At 41.5% G+C, this 20,187-nt stretch overlaps 2 protein-coding genes and 1 long non-coding RNA gene across 5 annotated transcripts in view; 2 read left to right on the forward strand and 1 right to left on the reverse strand.

Moving 5' to 3' along the window:
• Positions 1–4,797, forward strand: part of WIPF1 (WAS/WASL interacting protein family member 1) — a 55,922-nt gene extending 51,125 nt beyond the window's left edge. For both annotated transcript variants that reach the window (XM_054636751.2, XM_077181385.1), the window contains exon 9: positions 1–4,797. In XM_054636751.2, the coding sequence (XP_054492726.2) occupies positions 1–56 (56 nt within the window). In that variant the 3' untranslated portion in view covers positions 57–4,797.
• Positions 4,791–15,593, reverse strand: LOC143694514 (uncharacterized). The gene is made up of 3 exons (XR_013183029.1): positions 15,365–15,593; positions 9,612–9,703; positions 4,791–4,991 (listed from the first exon to the last, which is right to left on the reverse strand). It is a non-coding gene; the product is annotated as an uncharacterized LOC143694514 (long non-coding RNA).
• Positions 15,176–20,187, forward strand: part of GPR155 (G protein-coupled receptor 155) — a 26,832-nt gene continuing 21,820 nt past the window's right edge. The window contains exons 1-2 of one of the 2 annotated variants that reach the window (XM_054636844.2): positions 15,176–15,378; positions 19,533–20,038. In XM_054636844.2, coding sequence (XP_054492819.2) covers positions 19,579–20,038 — 460 coding nt within the window. In that variant the 5' untranslated portion in view covers positions 15,176–15,378; positions 19,533–19,578. The remainder of the gene's footprint in view (positions 15,379–19,532; positions 20,039–20,187) is intronic. The other variant, XM_054636842.2, reaches the window with a different exon arrangement.

The raw sequence follows: 20,187 nt of genomic DNA on the forward strand, positions 1-20,187 counted from the left end.
GTGGTTCTGTCCGAAAAGAAAGAGGTGCCCCCCCGCTCCCGCCTATCCCAAGGTGAAATGGGTTCTTGCCCATCCTTGGATGACATCTGCTCTCAAGTTTCCTTCAAGTCAGCTCTCCTGTCCACATGGCTGGAAAGTTGTCTGTCCTGATTGATTTCTTGTCAGCTGGAACAAACTTCAGTCTATTACAGGAGTAATAGATGTGGCTTATGGAACTATAGTTGCTCAAAGCTCTGAATTTTATTCGCTTAAACTGCAGGCATTTTGTGGACCCTACAGAACATACGTGCATCGTGCTTACCATGTCCAACCCCGTCCCCTGGAGAGCTCTGTGGGAGGTCTGGCTTTGAATTTGATAGAGTTTGAACAAAGCTGTTTCAATCACTTTGGGTACAGTAGCTGTATTATTTTAATGATAAAGTATTTGATGTTTAAAAAAACAGTTGCTGGGTAAAATGTGTAGCCAAGAGTCCCCTGGATCCTTCTTTGCATGCCTAACTCAGCCTATCTGCTTCTGCAAGCCATAGACCTACTACATGGTGACAAAGAGTTCATCTTTAACTTTTTTACTTCAGCTTAGTCAAGCAAATCTTTAACAATGCACAACACATCCTGCCTCAAGGATGGAGTGTCCCTGGCCTTGTTTTTATCTGCAGAGAATCTTCCAAAGAAAAGCACAACTGAAGAATTCATCAGCATAAAAATATATTTTTTTAACCCTCTTTCCTATTTTTTAATAGTGTTATGTGTTCTGTGACCTAATTCTGTCCTACTCTTATGTGGACCAACCCACATCATGTCATCTGTGCCTTGGATTGCTGTAAGACCCTCTGCCTGATAGTGCACGTGAGGGGTCCTCAGACGGTAGTCTGAGTGCAAACACAGCAATTATTGTAGTTGCAGGCTCCTCCTGTAAAGCATCACCAGTGCCAGTGCTCCACAGACTGCTTCCCAGTTGTTTCTTTGGTACAACTAAATGATGGGGTTTGACTTTAAAAGCTTCTTGGCACTTAGCTCACGAGTCTCAGAGAGCTTGTGTTTGACTTCCATTATTGTAGAGCAGCTGAGGTCAAAAATGTTCCTCAGTGAAAGCCCTTTGATGTTGTGAGAGAGGTCTGGGGTTTGTACATTCAAGTGGGAGCATCCAGAATTTGCTATCTGCACTGGTTCAAGAGAAATGGAAAGATTTGGCTATGAAGCTTGTCCTTTCAAACTTGGCTGAAAGGAGTCTCTACAGAGAGCTGCAAGGCTTATGATAGAAGGAGTAAAGTATTCTAACATTGTGGCAAGTGATTAATATGTTTAATGGCTTTTGAATTTTGTGTATGAGAAAAGAGCTCATTGTATGAGTGAATTTTACAAGTGCGTCTAAGTGTGTATAAAATGCCTTTGGAAATTAGAGGAAGATTATAATTCTGGATTTGAAATATTGGTGAATGATAGCTCTTTGTTAATTGGACCTCTGAAAAATATCCTCTCAGTCTCATCAGCAGTATGTTTCTTCAGTGTTTTCCTTGGGATCCCTACCAAGCCTGTGTCAGCAGCTGTGCTTCACAGGGTGTTGCTCAAAAAAACCCAAAATAAAACATAGAAACTAGTCATGTAGGTTAAGAAAATGTTTCTCTAGCATGGGAGATATCCTAAGTACACTCTGTGGGTAGAATGAGGTAAGTCCTTGAAAATCTGGGGAATTTAGCCAAAGAGAGTCTGGACCCTGCTGAAATGTCTGTGAATAGGGCTTTTTGCTCTGTTTGTGAGCAGGGAGGGGCAGATCCGCTTTCTGCCTGGCAGCCTGGGCATCACATTGAAGGGAATGAGACTAGAGTTGGATTTGGCCAGATCAAATTTAATTTGGTCTTTTCAGTGTTTGTTTACAAAATCTTGTTAGCTGTGACAGCATTGATTATGTACTTGTTTTTTACATTTTTGTATCTAGTGACCTATTTTTAGTTACTGTTCATGGTCTTGAACCTGCAATGAAATGCGCAGGCGCAGGGATGTAGCTACATCCAGTTGCAGGATCGTGGCTGTAAGAGTTCCTTAAACAGATACTGGTGGGACCTCCATGTGACAGGTGCACCTTGGGATCAAACCTGGCACAATGCTGAATTTGTATATGTATTTTATGGATGTCATTTAAAGTGCCTGTCTCTTTGGGATATTATTTTGTGAATAAAAGTCCAAATAAGATTTTTAGGCTAATAACTTAAAGGATAAATTATTGTATTCGTATTTTAAAACAGAAGCACTTAATACCTTTCTGAGGAACAATAGTTTGAATTTAAGAATACAATATTTTCAGTACCTTGACTTGCCAAATCTTTGTTAATATCCAAATAGCTATGTAGCCAAAAAAAACCCCCAACCCTCCAGAAATGATATTTTTTTATAACTTACCTGCTTCCAACATAACTGTTTTACTTTGGTAAGTCAATGAAAATGCTTCCCAATGTTCTTCCAATACTCTGTATAATTCAAAATATCCTGTACTTGATCATTTCAGCAAGGTTTTTTGACCAGAAATCTGGACCACTACCAAAGACTTGGAAAACCAGCTTCAGTTTCACTTTAAAATGTCCTATGTAAAAGGCCCCCAGTTAACAAGCCAAGAATCCTGAGCTGCTTAGGTTTTAGAAATTATTTTGTACTCTAGAAAACTCTTCAGAATAGATGTTTGGTGTACATGTAAAATAGCTTAATACTGCAGAAAGGGGCATTTTTTTCAGATAACAACAGCATTTCCACTTATATGTTTTGCTGTAAAAGTCCCTAGATATATTCCAGAACAGTGCAGCATTTTATCATTCAATATATTGCTTCATGTAGCAGTAGCTATTTACAATATGATCAGTATTAAAGTATTTATTTCACTATGAAGTGTTAAAAAAGAATAATACAAAACAGGTTGAATCAATGGTGCCTTATGAATTTTTTAGTCAATTTTTCTGTGTCTCAGTAGAAGAATTAATAGACATTGCTCTTCCAGGTCCTAAGTACATAATGCTGACAGTAGCATTTTACAGTGTTTGAGCCAAGCCCTGCTGTGGTTGTGCTCAATCTGCTAACTCCAGGTGGAGCTCAGTGTGTGGAGAGGCCACTGGATCAGTGTGCAGGTGAGGTGTATGTGGGCACTGGTTGGCTTCACAATCAGTTGTTGGTATTGCTCTCAAAATTCAGACCTGTCCCAAAACCAGTGTCTGATGCTGCTGTCCACACAGCCCAGCTGACTTCAGTCAGTGTGGTTGCAGAGGTTACAGAAGTAAATTGGATTCACTGCTTGCATATAAGATTTGCTGGGTTTGTTTCAATGGCATTGTATTATAAACCCTCACACCTCAACCTGTCTTCTTACTTTACCACTGAGGCTTGCACTGTGTGACAACAGCCACGGATGTTTGTTTTTGTTTCATTCAACTCCATAAATAAAATGAGAATAACTTTTGTACCATGTAAAAATAATTTCTGCTCTATATTTTTGGAAGACAAGCATGTGTTATGTTTGTTATGACTTTCTGCACCAGCCACTGGGAGAAGAGGTCACAATGATGAATGTTCAGAGTTGTTAAAGGAAACTCAGCTTGTGATTCAGGAAGTGTCTATTTCTATAAATGAAATAAATAACATGGTAAAGTTCTTGTTTAAAATCCAGCATTTCCCAACACTAAAAGAATCATAAGGTTTGTTTTTTCTTTTTTGCAAGACAGCACTGTGAAAGAAGTTCCTTATCTTGTCAGTTAAAAAACTGGGCAGTAGTTTCTCCTTGCAGCATCAGCTGTTTGCATGACACTTGTAGATCTGTCTTGGAGCAGGGGATAAAGGAGCTAAACTGCTATCATGCATCATATGTATTGTAACACAACAATCTTCTGTACAGAAGTATGGGAATAGGAAGGGTACTTTTTGCCTTGGAGACAAAGAATGGAGTTGAGTGATCAAACAGATTATTTTAAGCAGAATGTCAGATGTTGAGAGACCTAGAGAGGGCCCCTTGGCCACAGGACACTGGAAAAGAGAAGATTGCTCAAGGAAATAAAAGCCAACTGAATGTTGTTACCAGTACTAGAGTAAAAAATAGGGTATAAAAAGTGCACTTTTCCACATGGCAATGGTGTGGACACCTTTGTCTCACAGCTGGGTGCGAGGACCTGGCACAGCGGTACATTGAGTCCACGTGACACAGATTGTGTGAGCCTTCATCTTTCAAACGGTATTCAGCAGAAAATGAGGAGAATCTCTCACCTAAGATATCCAGGAGCACTTTAAGGGCAAATTCATGGAATGGTTCTTCATGTACACTGGAAGAAAACCAGGAGTCTTGTAGCCTGTAAGATGGATGCGTTTGGACCATTCAGATAAAATCTAGACTGGAGCATTGGCAAAGAGGGGAGTATTGGAATAACTCAGGCAGAAGCAGGGCATGTATGTATGGTCTCAGTGAGTATGCACCAGGTAGGTGTGCAGATGTAAAAAGCAAAAATGGAAACAGCATGTCTTAAGGGAGTAACCTTTTACGTATGTTGCCATTTTGAAATACAGTTTGTCTATGGTAAATATTCCTTAGTGTAAACTAATGCATGCAGAGGAAGACATCTAAATTTGGACTTTTAAAGCCACACAGGAGGGTTATCTAAAACATAAAACAGGCTGAGCAAAAAGTAACATTTCTATCAGATGTTTAAAGTTTGAGCTTTTTATAAAATATTAATCTAATTCTGTGAATTTTTTGCTTAACCTTTATTTTGTAAGCGATTTTGTTATTTTTCTGTCCTATACCAAATAAATTTTACTTTTATTTAATTGTTGGTGCAGACTGTTACATTGAGGACAAACACAGTTACTTCTTTGACAAAAGCACTTGTTGGCTTTAGCAGGAGCATAGCAGTGAGCCTGGCAGGAGCTAGGGTGAGCTGTTCCCCTCTCCTGTCTGCCATGGGACAGCAGCACAGCAGTAATTCTCAGAGCACTTGGGTCCTACATACAGTGAAGGACACCTGCAGATAAAGAGAAGTAATGAGTTTACTTTAGGATAAAGAATTATTGAAAACCAGTGTTTTGTGATGCTGTACTTGTAGGTTGCTGTTGGGTGAGCTGTGGCCATTGGCTCTTGGCAGGGCAAGCTAGGCACTTGCTGGGGAAGATGACATGGAAAATCACTGTTGGTAAGTGTAGATTTTTATTTGTTGTGTCTCCACTCACAAGGCAGAAAGCTGCCAGAGAATAAGAAACAAATTAAACCCTCCTTTTGACTTTGGAGCCCTATTCTTTATCATAGGTGTAGCTTTCCAGATAATGTGGACTAGGTTCATCAAAGACCCTTTGATAAAAGTCCACAGGAGGTTCAAATTCAGGCTGCACTTCTAGCTTCTCCTCAGGAGTTAAAAGTGTCATTTAGAAAGCTAAAAAGCTCTGTCCTATAATTCATCTATTTTGCAAAGAGTTAAGCATCAGGTTTACTCCCATGGAGATTGCAGATCCTTTGACATCTCTGGGGACTGCTTTTTGATACCTTCATTTTACAGACTGACTGAGACAAAGACCACTTTCTTAGAAGACCACCAACCCTTGTGTAGCCTGCAGACCCAGCAATCCTGATGCCTGAGCTATAGAAACAGAGACACCATGGTGGAGGGTGGGGGAGCTGGTGAGCTGTAAAGGAGCTGGCTCAGCAGGCTGTGAGACCTTTGCACATCTCAGTGGCAGAAGCCTTGATTGAGAACACAAGAGGTATGAATCTGATCATAGTATGACTGTCTGTGGCATGTTTTACCAAAGAAATTGTGGTTTTTTCTAGTTTTCAAGAAATCAAATTGCTTGCTTGCTTCAGAAAGAGGGAACTGAGCTGAGCACTCTGTGACCTTGTCATAACCACAACATAGTCCTTCCTTCATTTAACTCAAAAAATTCTGTTGATTTAAAAGAAACCCATGGGCTACCCTGTAAAACAGTTCTGACTGCTCCCTGCAGTTGCAGGAAGGCTCCTGTGTTGCACACAGCACACACATAAATACGCAACTCCTTTGATCATGGTTCAGCAGTTTCCAATGACCTTCCTGCCTCCTGTGCACAGGCTGCTGCCCTCTCACCCAGTCTGACTCCATTTTACACTGAACATAGTAACTTAGTCCCAGCAAATTACTGATTTCAGAACTAAATATTAGCTCATACATCTCTGTAAATATAGTATTTAGGTTAACTAATGAAACAGACCATTGGCAATCAAGCTCTTAACCTATCTAAGGATTTCAGCAGCAGTCCAGGTACAGAAACAATCCCGAGGAAAGGATGACTGGCACAAAAATATTTTGATTAAACATAGAGAATAAATTGGGTAGTTGCTGCTAACATTACCTTGTGTCCAATATCTATCTGTTCACTGAACAACAACATCAGATAATCTCTTCTTTAATCCTAAAACATATTTGTGGTTTATGATATATGACTTCAGCAGAAGCTACATTCAAAATGTAAAATAGCAATCTATCATGAAAGCTGTCTATATGATACTGCAATAAGGCTCTTATCATTCCCATCACATTTCTTCTTTGTTATTACCACTCTTCTTTTTCTTGAAGATAAAAAAAGCTTTTTTTTCAAGAATGCTGAGATTTAGCCTACATAGATACATTTCTCATTTTCAAAGTGGGATTCTTCTTGTTATTTATTTTCCTTTTTTTTTTTGCTGGAATACAGGAGATGCCTCTGCCTAAGCACCTTTAAATTAAAGGTGGACTGAGAGGGCTGTTGGTTGCTGTCCATCCTTTCTTTCTGCAAAACAGGAACTGGTGATCTCTCCCTGTAGCTGGGGCAGGGCTCTATCACTGTGCAATGCCCTTCTCAAAGGGGGCCATTTTGGCTACCTTTTGCATGTGCCCTCCACACAAGAAAGTTTTGGCTCCAACCTCATGTGAACACTGTACACGATAAGGCCTGTAACCAGTTCCCTTCTGAAAATGTTTTTGTATTGATGCAAAGATGGCTGTTTAAGCAGTGGGTGTTGGGTGTAACCCAAGTTGAAGGAAGCGTTCACGTATACAGCGATGTGAAAATGAGTCATTCCTGTCCTTCTCCTTTCTAGCAGAAATTTTAGTGAATTCAGAGTTAGTGGTGAGCCCTCGTGTGCCCTGTGGAGCAGCAGAGCCCCTGCATCTGAAGGCTGAGCACTACCAAGCCATGAGAGCCAAAGGCAGCTGAAGCAATCAGAGCACTTTGAAGAGAGCAAGATAAAGGCTGTGGGTGAAAGTCCAGGCTGAAACCCCAGCCTGTCGAGGTATTTTGATACTGGAACTAGTGTACCTGTAGATAGATCATTGTGCTCTCAGGGACTGCAGAGCCCATCAGTACTTTCTGTGCTGTCTCAAAAACCAGCCCTCACTGCAAACTGCTGAAATCCTTCTGTTGAAGTTTTTTCCCCTCCTTACTTAAAACAGAAACTTTCACTTCTGCTATTTGACCAGGAGCTTGGGTGCCTTATGAAACCTGAGAGTTTTTGTTTGAAATCAGACAGATACATGATCCTTTCTTCTAAATAGATACTTTCATCTCCTGAGCTGTGCCTGCAGGACTGCTGCTGTGCTTTCATCCAAGTGCCAGTCAACTGGGGGGGCTGGTGTGTTTGCTCCAGTTTATTGCTGATTTAGAAACAATACCCTGCTGTGTGCTTTAAGAGAATCACCGTGTGTGCCAGAACCTTCATTCCTCCCTCTCTCTTACATATGGCTACTTGTGAGCAAGGGGAGGAATTGAAAATATATTTTTTAACTGAGAACGTGTCTAGTCCACATCCAAACATGCATCAGAAAACGAGACGCCTTGTGTGTGTGTTTGTTTTCCTACGGGCAGGCGGGCACAGGTGTGATGCAGCCGCCGCCCGGCCGTTCTCTCTGTGCCGCGCTTGCGGTGCCGCCGTGGCCGCGCGGTGCCTCCCGCCCGTCCCGGGCCCGGGCAGCGGGAGCGTTCAGCGCCGCTCCACGGCGTGCGCCATCCGCCACTCGCCTGCCCTGCCCTGCTCCCCGAGCCTGGCCACCCACAGCTGCCCCTGCTGCCCATGGCGGGGACCTGGAGCTGCGCGATCTTTCGGGTCCCTTCGACCCAAAGCGTTCCGCGAGGCCACACGCGTTTCAGCGCTTTAGGAACACTACGCGCTGTTTCACCACCGCGATTTCGCTCCAGGTGCATCCGGCCTGACTCTTCAGGCAGTCACACAGTTCTTAGGCAAGTCAAATTCCAGTACTGGCATTAAAATGATGCAACAGAGTACTACACCTGACTACTCCACTGCAGTTCAACAAAAAGCAGCACGGTATTAGACCTAAAAAAATCAAGTCTTTAGCTTTTTTTAAAATTTTTTTTAAACTTTGTTTGTTTGTTTAACTGCAGCTGGAGAAGGAGCTAAGAATTAAAACAAAATATCTTTTTAAATTCCAAGTGGAAGTAACAGAGAGCTGTAAGGAAGCTACTCTGTCAATATTGCAGTCTTAAAATCAGTTCTTACTCAAATAAGAAAAGTTAAGAAAGGAAGTTCTTTGTATTGTTGTTGGCCATTAATTTAAATGTAGTGACAAACTGCTGAACATAATGAGGAGAAGGTATACTAGCCTTCTGCTGGAGAATTCAGGAAGAAGAGGGCTTGTTAATACAGTTCTGTGACACAAGTAGCAGGAAGGATTTAGTGGTGAAATTAATATGAAATAAATAAAAAACTATTGGATTTCTATCACAAGAGGCAATGCATTTCAATCTATACATTTGATGGACAACATTTAAGCTGTATTTGTGTAAGTAATAAATAGGGGCTTGCAAAATAGTGGTACGACCACAAATGGAAACTTAGTATATGGAGAGACGATACGGAGATGTGGGTCACATTCTGAAAATATTTCCAAAGCTTTTACTTTGTGATATCAAAATAGGTTTTGTGGGTTGTTTGGGTTGGTTTGCTGGCGTTTTTAAGGGGGGTGGGATATTTGGTGGGATTTCTTTACTAATCAGTTTCTTGCTGAATAAGCAACAGCTGCAGCAGGTCACACACCAGAAGCAGCTTATTTAAGCACTGCAGCTTGCTTTTAAATGGTTTTCCTGAGCAAAATGGTTTAATGGTTTTCCTTAGCAGCATCTGCTAACTTGTGTGCAGCACTAATAGCTCTCCTGGTTTTGTTTGGTTTTTTGGTGGTGGTTTTGAGGATTCAGGCCAAATTTGAGTGGTCTTCCAGTGACTGAGCACTCAGAGTACTGAGAACATGTAAGTAATAAGCTGCCTATGCCAAAATGGGCAAAAAGGTTTTCTTAGGTTGAGGAAGAGCTGTAACTCTTATGCCCTGTTCTTAATAATTTCACTCCATACCGTTAGTCTGTTGGTATTTGAAAATACTCTAATATAATTATTATAAAATTACTTAATATTTTAAGTGTCTGCATACATTAGATAGAGCTCTAACCATAATATGAGGCAAATGGAAAAAACTTGATAATGATTTTCCAGCTAAAGCATTTGTAATCTGTAAGTCAAAATAGTGATTTTTTTTTTCTTTAACTTTTGCATCTTTTTCCCCAGTTGGTCTGGTTAAGTACGTAACTAATTTTTGAGTACTTGCATTTGAGTTTAACACACTTACCTTCTTGCTGAGCCAAGTAAAATGTTGATGCCCTAGCATTAAGGATGGAATTTGCATGTTTAGGAGGTCTCTTCTACTTCGTTTTGTCTCCCCTGAAAACAGTTTCAGAAAAAAACTTCTAGTGTTAAAATCACATGGGGTTTTCTGAACTTTATTTAATTCCATATAATTTAATTTGAACTTTTCTTTATTTTTTGCTTAAGAGAGGTGAATTTCACCATGCACAATATTTACCGGGCTTAATTTCTAGAGCAGTCTATTTCAACACACCTGAACATACATAATTATTGCAAAAGTCTTAGTTTGACTTCCTGCAATTTGTCTGTACTGGCTTCATGTATTTTCTTTTGGCAGATACAGTATTTTGAAGGCTATAATTGTACCTTCAGTTCTGTGGAATTGTCTCAGCCAGAGAACAAAGTGGAAGTGAATGAGTGGAGTACAGTAAACATGGTTTCAAAACCAGCTTGGGCATACACACTGTCTTACAAAAGATGCTATGTGAAAAATACCAATTAAGTTCCCGTAACCAACGCAGATAATGAGGTAGAACAACTGCGAAATTATAGATGAGCTGATAAATTGCTTTCTTAAGAAGGAAGATCTTTTACAAAAGTATTCCAAGGTAACTGAACTGAATGTAAACATCCAATGCATCCCTCATAATTTCTGTGTTAACAGACTTAAGCTTATGAGTAACATGTGGCATTCTCCTGATCTCTGTATTGCTTTAAGGACACTCAGAATTTCTCTCAGGTGTTGGATTTTTCTATCTAAGCCTCAGAAGTTTTAGAAATTCTTTCATGGGACAAGTGCTTTTTGTGTGACACCACCCTCCAGAGACACAATCCAGGGGCCTATTTCCTGTTTACAGATTAATTTTCCTCAGGTTTCCCTTGTTGCTTAATCAACCATCTGTGTATTGTGCACTATAGTTTATTTGCCAGTAACCATGTGAGTCAGTGTAAGTGACCAGACACATCTAGATATTGATAAGCATTTCATGTCCTTCCTGCACGTCCTACGCACAACTGTAGGAGAGCAGACATCACGAACCAGCAAACTTTCTGAACCCTGAACTACAGTTTTAGATAACCATAGACATGCATTTTTGGATGGAGTCAAAACAGAGGTTGAGCACGGATTCTGCCTTGTGCATTATATAATCCATTTACTTGTTAAGCAATGAGCTGTATGAAAAGGGTGTTTTTTCCAGTACTGGAGTTACAAAGCCACATTGTCTGTAGGTGTAAATCCAATATTCATATAATGCGTGGCTCATTGTCAATGGCCAAGGAGCATTGAGGAAGTATTTTTCCTGTGATTGATAAGGAGATTACCTAAGAAGGGCTAATGCCTCTATCCATTGCTGCAATTATTGTGTTGGTACTTGGATTTTTCCATGCTGTTGAAAACAAGGTGCACAGTTGTCTGTAAATTTCCAGACAGATTTCATCCTGAGGCATTTGCTGACATTCTTCTTGTCTTCTCATATTCTGTATTCTTTATTTTTGTCTATTCTTAGAAAAGGTATGTTTTTCTAATACCCTACTGAGAGGTTATTTAGAGAATAGAAAATTTCTCTAAATTTTCTAAAGAAAATTTTCTTTAGAAAATTTAAAGAAATTTTCCACATTTTTAATCAATAATGCTGTTTTGAAGCTCACCTGACACTTGCTACTGTAAGGCAAGGTTGTTGTTCAGTTATCACCACACCCTAGCAATTTGACTACAACTTCCATGCTAGTTCTCTAGAAAAAAAAAAATTACAAATCAAATGTTAGTGTTTTCAGAAACAAACTGGAGAAATGTATTGCTTCCAGTAAATTCTTGAGTGCTTTTCTCCAGAATACCCCAAAATTTCAGGTTATGCAACAAGTGCTTGAGTTTACCAGTGAAGTAGCCTTCACACCTTGCTATGTTTACCAGTGAAGTAGCCTTCACGCCGAGTACAAAGATACATTTGTGACTTCCCAGGAAACCTTTCCAAGGTGGCTCAGTTGTAGGCCTTTGTAAAACGTTTCTATGTGGTCACTGCCAGTCCTTGAAAGGGACACTGGCTGAAACCTGCTCTCACTGAGAGTGAACCTCTCGCAGTTCCTGTGTGGGCCCAGCCTGTGTGTGTGTAATTGTTGCAGGGAAATGAGTGTGATGAAAGCCACAGGATGACTCATGTAATGGTTGCTCCAGATGCTTTTCATTGGTTAAATTGCTGCCCAGATCAAAAAGTAGAAATTGTCTCCCATATCATCTATTGGCTCCTTTGGTGGCACATAAGTGGATGGAAACATCCAAATTGAGTGAAAAATAACAAAAATCAAGGGAGAGAGTAGTTCATGATTAAGCAATGTTATGTCATGTTAAAAGAATGCTCAGGAGGATTGAATTAAAATTTTGGGGACAATTTTTGTGTTTGTTTAGTGGCTTTTGGAAGGCTTGGCTTTGCAGTGGCAGTAACTGTGTTTTCTGTGATCCACAGTTCAACTGCCAGAGCTGAGCTGCCAGTGGTAGAGGGTAGCTGTGATAAAGAGCTGATGGTCTCTAGAAACCTGTCCTCCCAGGAGGTTGTACACAAAAATCTTGCCTTTCCCATGCATTATTTGCACTGTTATAGCTGTGGGTGTAGTTATGTTTGGGTGTTAAATTAATACATGGGGGCTTTTTGATATTTCTATGGGTTGGGTGAAACTCCGTGAGAATTGATGTCCATGGCTGTCACCCTTAGTTTACAGAGATCTTCCAAGGAAAAAGAAATTAAACTTTACTATAAAGGCAGGATGTTGGAACAGAAAGATGCTCAATGGAACACAAGGGGATGTTCAAGGCCAGAGAAAACGTGGCTCAAAGAAAGCACCTATGGAGCTTTGGTTAAGTGTTCAGGGAGAAGAGAGGAGGTATCAGGCAGTAAGAAAATACTGTCCTTTGCTGCTCTGGGAAGCAGGACTTTGTGTGGTCTTTGGATATGGTCAGGAGTATCCTGTATATTGAATACTGCATTAGAAAGATTTCTTGACTTCAACATTAAGTTATCATTGCTAATTATCTAGACTGAAAAAAGCCAGAAAACTGGGATCCTAACATTTCCCAGCCAAGTGGAGAACTGGTCCTGTAATCTGGTGCTTGAGTTATTCACAGTGCTATTCTGATGGTACGGTCTGGTTAATAATGATTTCATGTTTCTTAACAGGGCAAGGGATAAGACCCTAGTGTTCTTCTCTGTTCAGCTCAGAAGATGCTGCATGTCAATGAGAGTTGCTAGGCTGTTTATAGTATGGTTTAAAAGATTAAAATCTGCAAGAGGAAATATGCCCTATTAAGTCCTATTTATATACTTTTGCTTCATTTATTTAGACAGCAGATATAATAATTTTATTGTATTTTTTCACATGCCTTTGATACTACCTTTTCATACTTTCAAGTATTTTACTTTTTCTGGGTTTTGAGGTTGTTTACTATTTACTTTTTTTAAGTATTACACTTTTAATTTGTTTGTGTTCCCCCAAAGATGACACAAGACTCGGGTCAAATGTGCTTACCTGATTTAGCACACTATGTATGCCAGAGCTGAGGTGGAAACAGAGCTCTGTCCTGTTACTGCTGATCCCTTGGCAAATCAGGCTGGTGGTTGGTGGACATCAATAGCAGTCAATGAGCAGCCTATCCAGCCAAATCTATGCTCTTTTCAAACAGCTGAAAGATTCTTGTATTTTAAATACTTTATTAAATGCTAAAGCACTAATGATCTTTTCAAAGGGGAAAAAATGCATTCAAGAGAAGGGAAGGCATACATTTTTACCAAGAGTTCTTAGTATGGTCTGGTATTCCTCCCTTGCTACTCCCCAAAGCATGTCCCTCTAAGGTGTCATTTCTATAGGAAAGAATGAATGACAGAAAGCCAAAAAATCAGAAAGGCCTTATTATACTGTATTTCCAAAACCAAATCCCAATCAGTCTGAAAGTGCTCTTTGTCAGGTGCCAAGCAGAGAAACTTCAACAGTGAAAAAATTAACAAAAGAATCTTCTTTATTAGTGTTTGTATCAAAACAAAGTCTCACCCTAATGTTACCAGCGGGTGAGTGTTACCCAACAAGCTGCACCACCTTCCAGCTGTAGACATACATCATCAACTTTGGCACAGCATTGGAATAATCCCTTGCTGATCTTTTGCTTGGGCTGTGTGGGCCCAGATTTGGGACAGGATGTAGACAGGAATGAGAGGCAGCGAGGAGTCAAGCACTGACAGTGCTGCTTCATGTCAGCTGAGGTTCTAGTAAGTGTATACACAACTAGTACAGAAAGATAAAATTTAAGCATCAGTATCTTTAAATTAAAGTTAAAGCAGACATATGATAGTATTAAATTAAATTTAAAGCAGACAATGTACTGCCTTCTAAAAGTTTCTAGCAGCCATGTTTATCCCCACAAGTTTCTGTCCCTGTCTGCATTCTTTACAGGTTTTTTTTAACTCGACTTCCAATTAATCCCCTTAAGAGTTATTTCTGTTATATTGCTGCTCTTGCTATATAATATAAATTTCTGGTACGCATTTCAACAGTAGACCTTGTGGACAGAACTGACAATGGAAAAAAATCATATCTGACTCAATGCTTCATAAAATGTCAGTCACATCTTTTTTGGTTGAGATGATTCTCCATTCTGTTTTGGTCTTTTTTGGGTTTAACTGAAAGGGAAAGAGATTTTGGGGCTTGTTTTGTTGGTTTTTTCCCTGGAAGTTCCTTGCAAGCTTTTTGAGTACTTTTTTTGATTTTTTTTGTTTGTTTTTTTTTTTGGCTAGAAGTTTGGAATGGGAAGCTACTGAGCACACAGACTGGTCGACATTCCACCAGTCAGGAAAACTGCCTTGCTCCCAGTGGATCACCTATTGCCACCACTTAACAAGTAAGGGAAGCGGTTAGAGTCTGGTCAGGAGGGGAGAATGAGGTACACTGAATTCACTCTTGCTGTCTCTGCAGCAGCAGAATCTGTCTTGGCTCTCAGGAAAAGGGCAGCTGGAACTGCTCTGCCCTCAATTGCAGGACAAAGGGAAAGCCTTGAGAAAGCTGTGTCCTCGTTTTCTGCAAGAGAATCTTGGTCATTACCAGCCTTTCGTTTTTACTGGGGAAATGACTGACTGGTCAGATCTGTGGAACCGACGGCACGTGGAAAACACGGGGTTTTGTTTCTAAGCGCTCTGGCTGCCGGGGAAAGTTGGAACGGGAGTAGGAGGTTGAGGGCCAGGCTGCCGCCGGGAGCCGGCGCCGCTATCGGGCCCGCCGAGCTGCAGGTGACGCTGCCTCGGGCCGATAACGGGGGGTGACCCTGCCCGGCCTCCCGCCCGCGGGGCTGCGGGAAGCTGGCGGCAGCCACGAGGGCCGCCCCGGGAGCGGCCGGGGCTCGTTCCGCTCTCGTACTCCGGGGGAGGCGGCTCCCGAGCGCGGGGGAAGCCCCCGGGGCCGAGGCGGCGGCGGAGACCCGGGCAACCCCCGCGCAGCAGCGGCCGAGCCGCCATCTTGCGGCCGCTCCCTCCCCCGGCCGCGCCGCCGCGCAGCCCCGGCCTGCCCGGGGTCCGCCCGGAGCCCGCCCGCCCGCGGCGCTCCGCCGGCTGCGGCTGCGGGGCTGTCGCTGGCGGGGCGGGCCGGGGCGGGCCAGACCTCCCCTCCCTGGCCTCGGTACCGGCGGCCTCGGCCTTAGAGGGGTTCTGAGTTTGGCAGAGCACAAACCCTCCCCACGCACCCCGGTGCGGAGGCGCCTACCGAAAGCTGAGTAGGTAAGCTGCCCGCTCCTTTCCCCGGCTTCTGGCGCTGTTTTCTGCTGAGGCAGCTGTCACGCAGAGTAGTGCTGCTGGTTTTTGGTCTTTGACTGGAATGCCCTGTGCTCCTAGCTGGGATGACCATGGGAAGAGAGCAGCGATGGGCCGGGAAGGGGCAGGCGAGAGGCGTTGGTTTTGTGTTAGCTCTCTGGCTGCAAGTCAAAGGATTTTACATCCCTTTGGCAAGTGGTGCAAGTGAGCTGCTTTTTAAGGGGTGCTGGCAAGAAAATGTTATCTGCCTTTTGAAAAATGTTTTGCTCTTTACTTCAGAAGTATATACCTATTTGTTGACAAGCTCAAATGTCAGCTTAAGTGAAAATTACGTGGAGGTATGTTTTTCATTCATTTTCTGAGTTGACATTTGGTGCCGCTGGCAGCTCTTGCTTCATTTGGTCTTGTCTGAGCTCCTGCACTGCCAAAGTTTTGCAGAGCTTGAAGTGTTGCTGTGAGCTGTGCCAGCCGTGTGCTCCGGGCAGGCCTCAGCATCCCCAGGTGCCCAGGGCACGCAGCTGCTGCACAGCCAGGGGCTTTCCTGGAATGGCATCGTGGGAGAAGGATGGAAAAGGACATGAGATCGTCAAAAACAACTGACATTGTCCAGGTTTCCACATATAGGTGGCACATTTCTTGTGCTAATTGCTGTTGCTATATTGTTCTCTCTGTTTTCTTAGCCGAATAAAGAGAAAAGTAAAAATTGTGGTTAACTTGCAGAAATTAGGAACTGCAGTAATCACTTCTTCCCACTTATTTTATCATTTTATCTCCCTGAAATTGCTTCCTCTTTGACTTCGCAAATTTTTACGTGAAAATGCATGTAGTACATGCTTATCTTAGCTGAGAATGGTGTAGTAGAGCTGCTACGAGTGGTAACTCTTCCTACCCCAATTCCATTTTAATTTTCCTGAGTAAAATAATGTGTCATCCTTATGTTAAAGTAGGAGAGTTTCTGCATTGCATTAAAGTAGGTCATGCTGTGGGATATAATTTATGAACAATGTGCACGGTCTTGCCAGTGTCACCATATTATCCTGAGAGTGATTCCCAGTTGGAAACTTAAGAGTGAGAGACCAGAGGGGAGATATACATTGAAGTTATCTCTTTTATTGACTCATGCTGTCTTTGACTTTCATTAGAAAAAGAAGATGAAAGGGGTTTTCCCCTTCCTTTGGTGAAGGAGGCAGTTTCTCTATTTCTGTACTCGGAGAGGAACCTGATGTTGCTTAACTCACAGCTGCTGGAGAATTGAGTTTCTGGTCTGGTGAATTTTAAGAATTTACAAATATTGACAACCTACAAGAGAAATGTTTTGTGGGAAGTTTAAACTGCACTTGTTATTTGCTCTGTGTCTATTGTTGGTCTTCATACAAGCTTCCTCTCGTGCAAGCTGACAGTCTGCCTGCAAGCAGCTATGCTTGGCACAGTCGACAGCAGATAAGGCAGCATTATTCCTACAAGCTGTGTCTGTGTTGTCCTCCAGTTCCCAAAAATGCAGCTGTGGCTGAGTTCTCAAGGATTCAAATCTCAATCCTCAATCCCTGAAGGGGTGACTACAAATCGTATCTTCTATGGAGTCAAAGCTAAATGCTTTCCCTTGCAACTGTATTATATTTCCTTATTTTAGTGTCATTTGTCTGGATAGTTTGCTACATCTACTAGAAGAACAAACTAATTGCTGTGTAGAATATATCAGGTTTTGGGTTTACATGAGATCATTACCTCTGATTTCATTAAGAACAGTGAATTGAAAATGATTTCACTCTTGTGAGACGCTAGTTTGGGATAAGCCTGAAGTGTAACAAGGCTGTATATTAAATCTGTGATTAGTCATTACATAATCTCACAAGAGTTATATAAATGTCTGTATCCTATAGAGCAATAAGTGCTGAGTGTTAAGCAGAATGCAAAAGCTTGCATTTCTGGAAAACACTGCTTGGCAATAGATGCTCTGTGTTAAATATGAAGGGTTTGGGATGTGCATGTCTCTCGAGCTGAAGAGATGATTCACTCTCAAAGCCCTCTGAGGAGTGCCAGGAGCAGCTTTTACTGTGATGGAGTTCTTCTCTTTGAAACTCTTGTGGTTTACCAAAAATTTGTCCTGTATGACTTGACAGGGTCCCTTGTAATGAAGTTGAAGGTAGGCTGAAGGAGGGCTGCAGGAATCTGTCTGTCTGTCTGTCTATCTATCTCTCTCTTACAAATGATGGTTAGGGTTGTGTGGGTGTGTATCCATGTCAGTTTTGATCTAGTGAGGAAGATACAGGATTTAGTAGGTGCTATTGACTGATACAACGTAAGAGTCAGTCACGTTTACGTTCTGAATTATGAAATGGGGACAAGAGCACTTCTGTATTTTGTACCAATTTTGTGAAGAGAAATAATGATTTTTATATAGGAGGAAGAGAGGCTTGTCATTAGCCTTGAATAGGAAGGCACAGGAGAAGGAATGCTAGAATTTAGGGATAGATATGGCTGGAGTACACTCCCACTACAGATCAAATGTTGCATTTAGTTAAAAAAGTTTCAGCTGTATCTTATTGCTGAAGAAAAGTACCTTGAGAGAGCAGTGGGTAGGTTGAACACATTGCACTGCTGGGAGCCTTACCTCTGTGCAGTGCTGTAAGCTTGGAGAATTTGACATGGAGCTGTGCTGAAAACCTGCTTTTTACCTTGCAGCTAGTATAGAATGTGGCTGATTTCTTTCAAGAATTCAGTGTTGGAAATCTGTCTCTGGTCCTCTTTTGAACATTTTGCAAATTCAAACAATGTCCTTAAGTTTTTTAGTAGAAGAAATGGTTTGTTGTTTGCTTCATTTCTTGCAAGTTTTTCCATTGTTCTGTAGCAAATAATACATTGAGCTCCTGGTCCAAATAAATCTAAGCTAATTTATCATCTATAATATAAGAAAGTAAAGCCTTTAAAATAAGCCCTACTTGGAGTGAGACTCATTTTCCTTGGGAGAAGGGATAGCCAAGGCTACTAGACAGATCTGGATGATGCAGCAGCTCAGTCCGGATGAATTACCAAAGCATCATAGAAGTGCTTACCAAAAGCCTCAGGCATAAATAAGTCATGAGTCAAAGAGTTGAAGCTTGTGAATATGTATATGCTGGATGCCAGGGTGTTAAACAGACCTTACAAGACCTCACCTTTGCACTGACTTGATTTACTTGCTTATTTACGTGGCTGGTGTGTTCTGTGTTCCTTGTGGATAGGATACAAAGAGGCTGGGAAGACTCTTAAACCAGTCGCTAATTTGCACAAATTGTGCCGTACAAAGCATTGCTTGGGACTTGGCAATTTTGACTTTACCACTGATACCTTAAATAGCTTAGGGGAAATCTGTTCACCTTTGCCTTAGTTTCTATCCCTACAAAGTGAGGTAAATCATCTTGACTTCCTAAACGAAGTACTCCAGGATTTAGTCACGTCAGAACTTTATGTGCAGTTACCTGATGGACTGCACAGGTTTCAGAGCTATATTGCCAAAGCCAGATCTGTTTCTGGCAGGACCTTGCTATTCACCAATGAATATTTGTGTTTGATATCCACTCTCTTCATCTGATTTGCAGACTTTACATGTCTGCTTCCATATAGAACCTCTGGTGTTGTAATCAGCCCTTCCAAAGGCAATTGCTGCTAACAAGTGAGGAATGGGGGTCAGCAGATACTTCTGTTATAAATAAATGCTTCATGCATGCTTAAATTTCCCTGGTCCAGACCTAAGGAATTGCATGTAGAAATATGGGCCAGCTCTAGTGCAATGAATTAGATCACTGGCTGCTGTGTCACCTGTGGATTCTTTGCTAACTCAAGAGTGTATCATTAGCACATGATATTGAAACGTTGGGAGAGGTCAAAGTTGCTCGAAGCAAAGTACAAGCTTCAAGGGTGATATGATAATTTAAACTCTAAATTTTTCTGGAAGGTAAAGAGGACCTTGCCAAATGTTTTTGTACGAGAGTGAAGAAGCTTTGATTCTTCATCACATTTATCTTTCTTTCCTGATGCTCAGTTCTTGTAGGGGCTATTCCTGTTGTCCATTCTGTAATAATTTAAGAGGGCATAAGCTTAAAGGAATGAAGTTAATAAGTGTACTTTTGTTCCTTTTACAGATGAGATCATTTCACACTCTTCTTTTGGAAGAGGTGATCAGAGGAAATGGATAGCTATTCAGACTTGACTGCAAAGAGCCTCTCATCTTCAGCTAACATGTCTCTTTCTTTGCCTGGACAAGCTGGACTCAACACCACCGGCGATCCCCCTTCTATGTCAATAAGCAGGCTTTTCCCAGCCCTGTTGGAATGCTTTGGAATAATTCTTTGTGGCTACATAGCTGGAAGAGCCAACATTATCACATCAACTCAGGCCAAAGGACTGGGAAATTTTGTGTCCCGTTTTGCACTCCCGGCTTTACTGTTCAAAAACATGGTGGTACTTAATTTTTCTAATGTGAATTGGTCCTTCCTGTACAGTGTTTTAGTTGCCAAAGCTGCTGTGTTTTTTTTAGTCTGTGTTTTAACATTGTTGGTAGCCAGTCCTGAGAACCGGTTTAGCAAAGCAGGTTTGTACCCTATTTTTGCTACACAAAGCAATGACTTTGCACTGGGATATCCAATAGGTGAGTACGTTTTCTTCTTTAAAATTAATTGTCACTGTTCTAGACGTGTTTGCTTTTATATAACCATAATTTGAAACTGACTTCTGAATTGAGGTTCCATGCAATTGAAATAATTTCTGAAGTGCCTCTCAAATTCTCTTTGAGACTGC

The sequence above is a fragment of the Agelaius phoeniceus genome, chromosome 7, assembly GCF_051311805.1.
Source record: "Agelaius phoeniceus isolate bAgePho1 chromosome 7, bAgePho1.hap1, whole genome shotgun sequence".
NCBI classification, from domain to species: Eukaryota; Metazoa; Chordata; class Aves; order Passeriformes; family Icteridae; genus Agelaius; species Agelaius phoeniceus.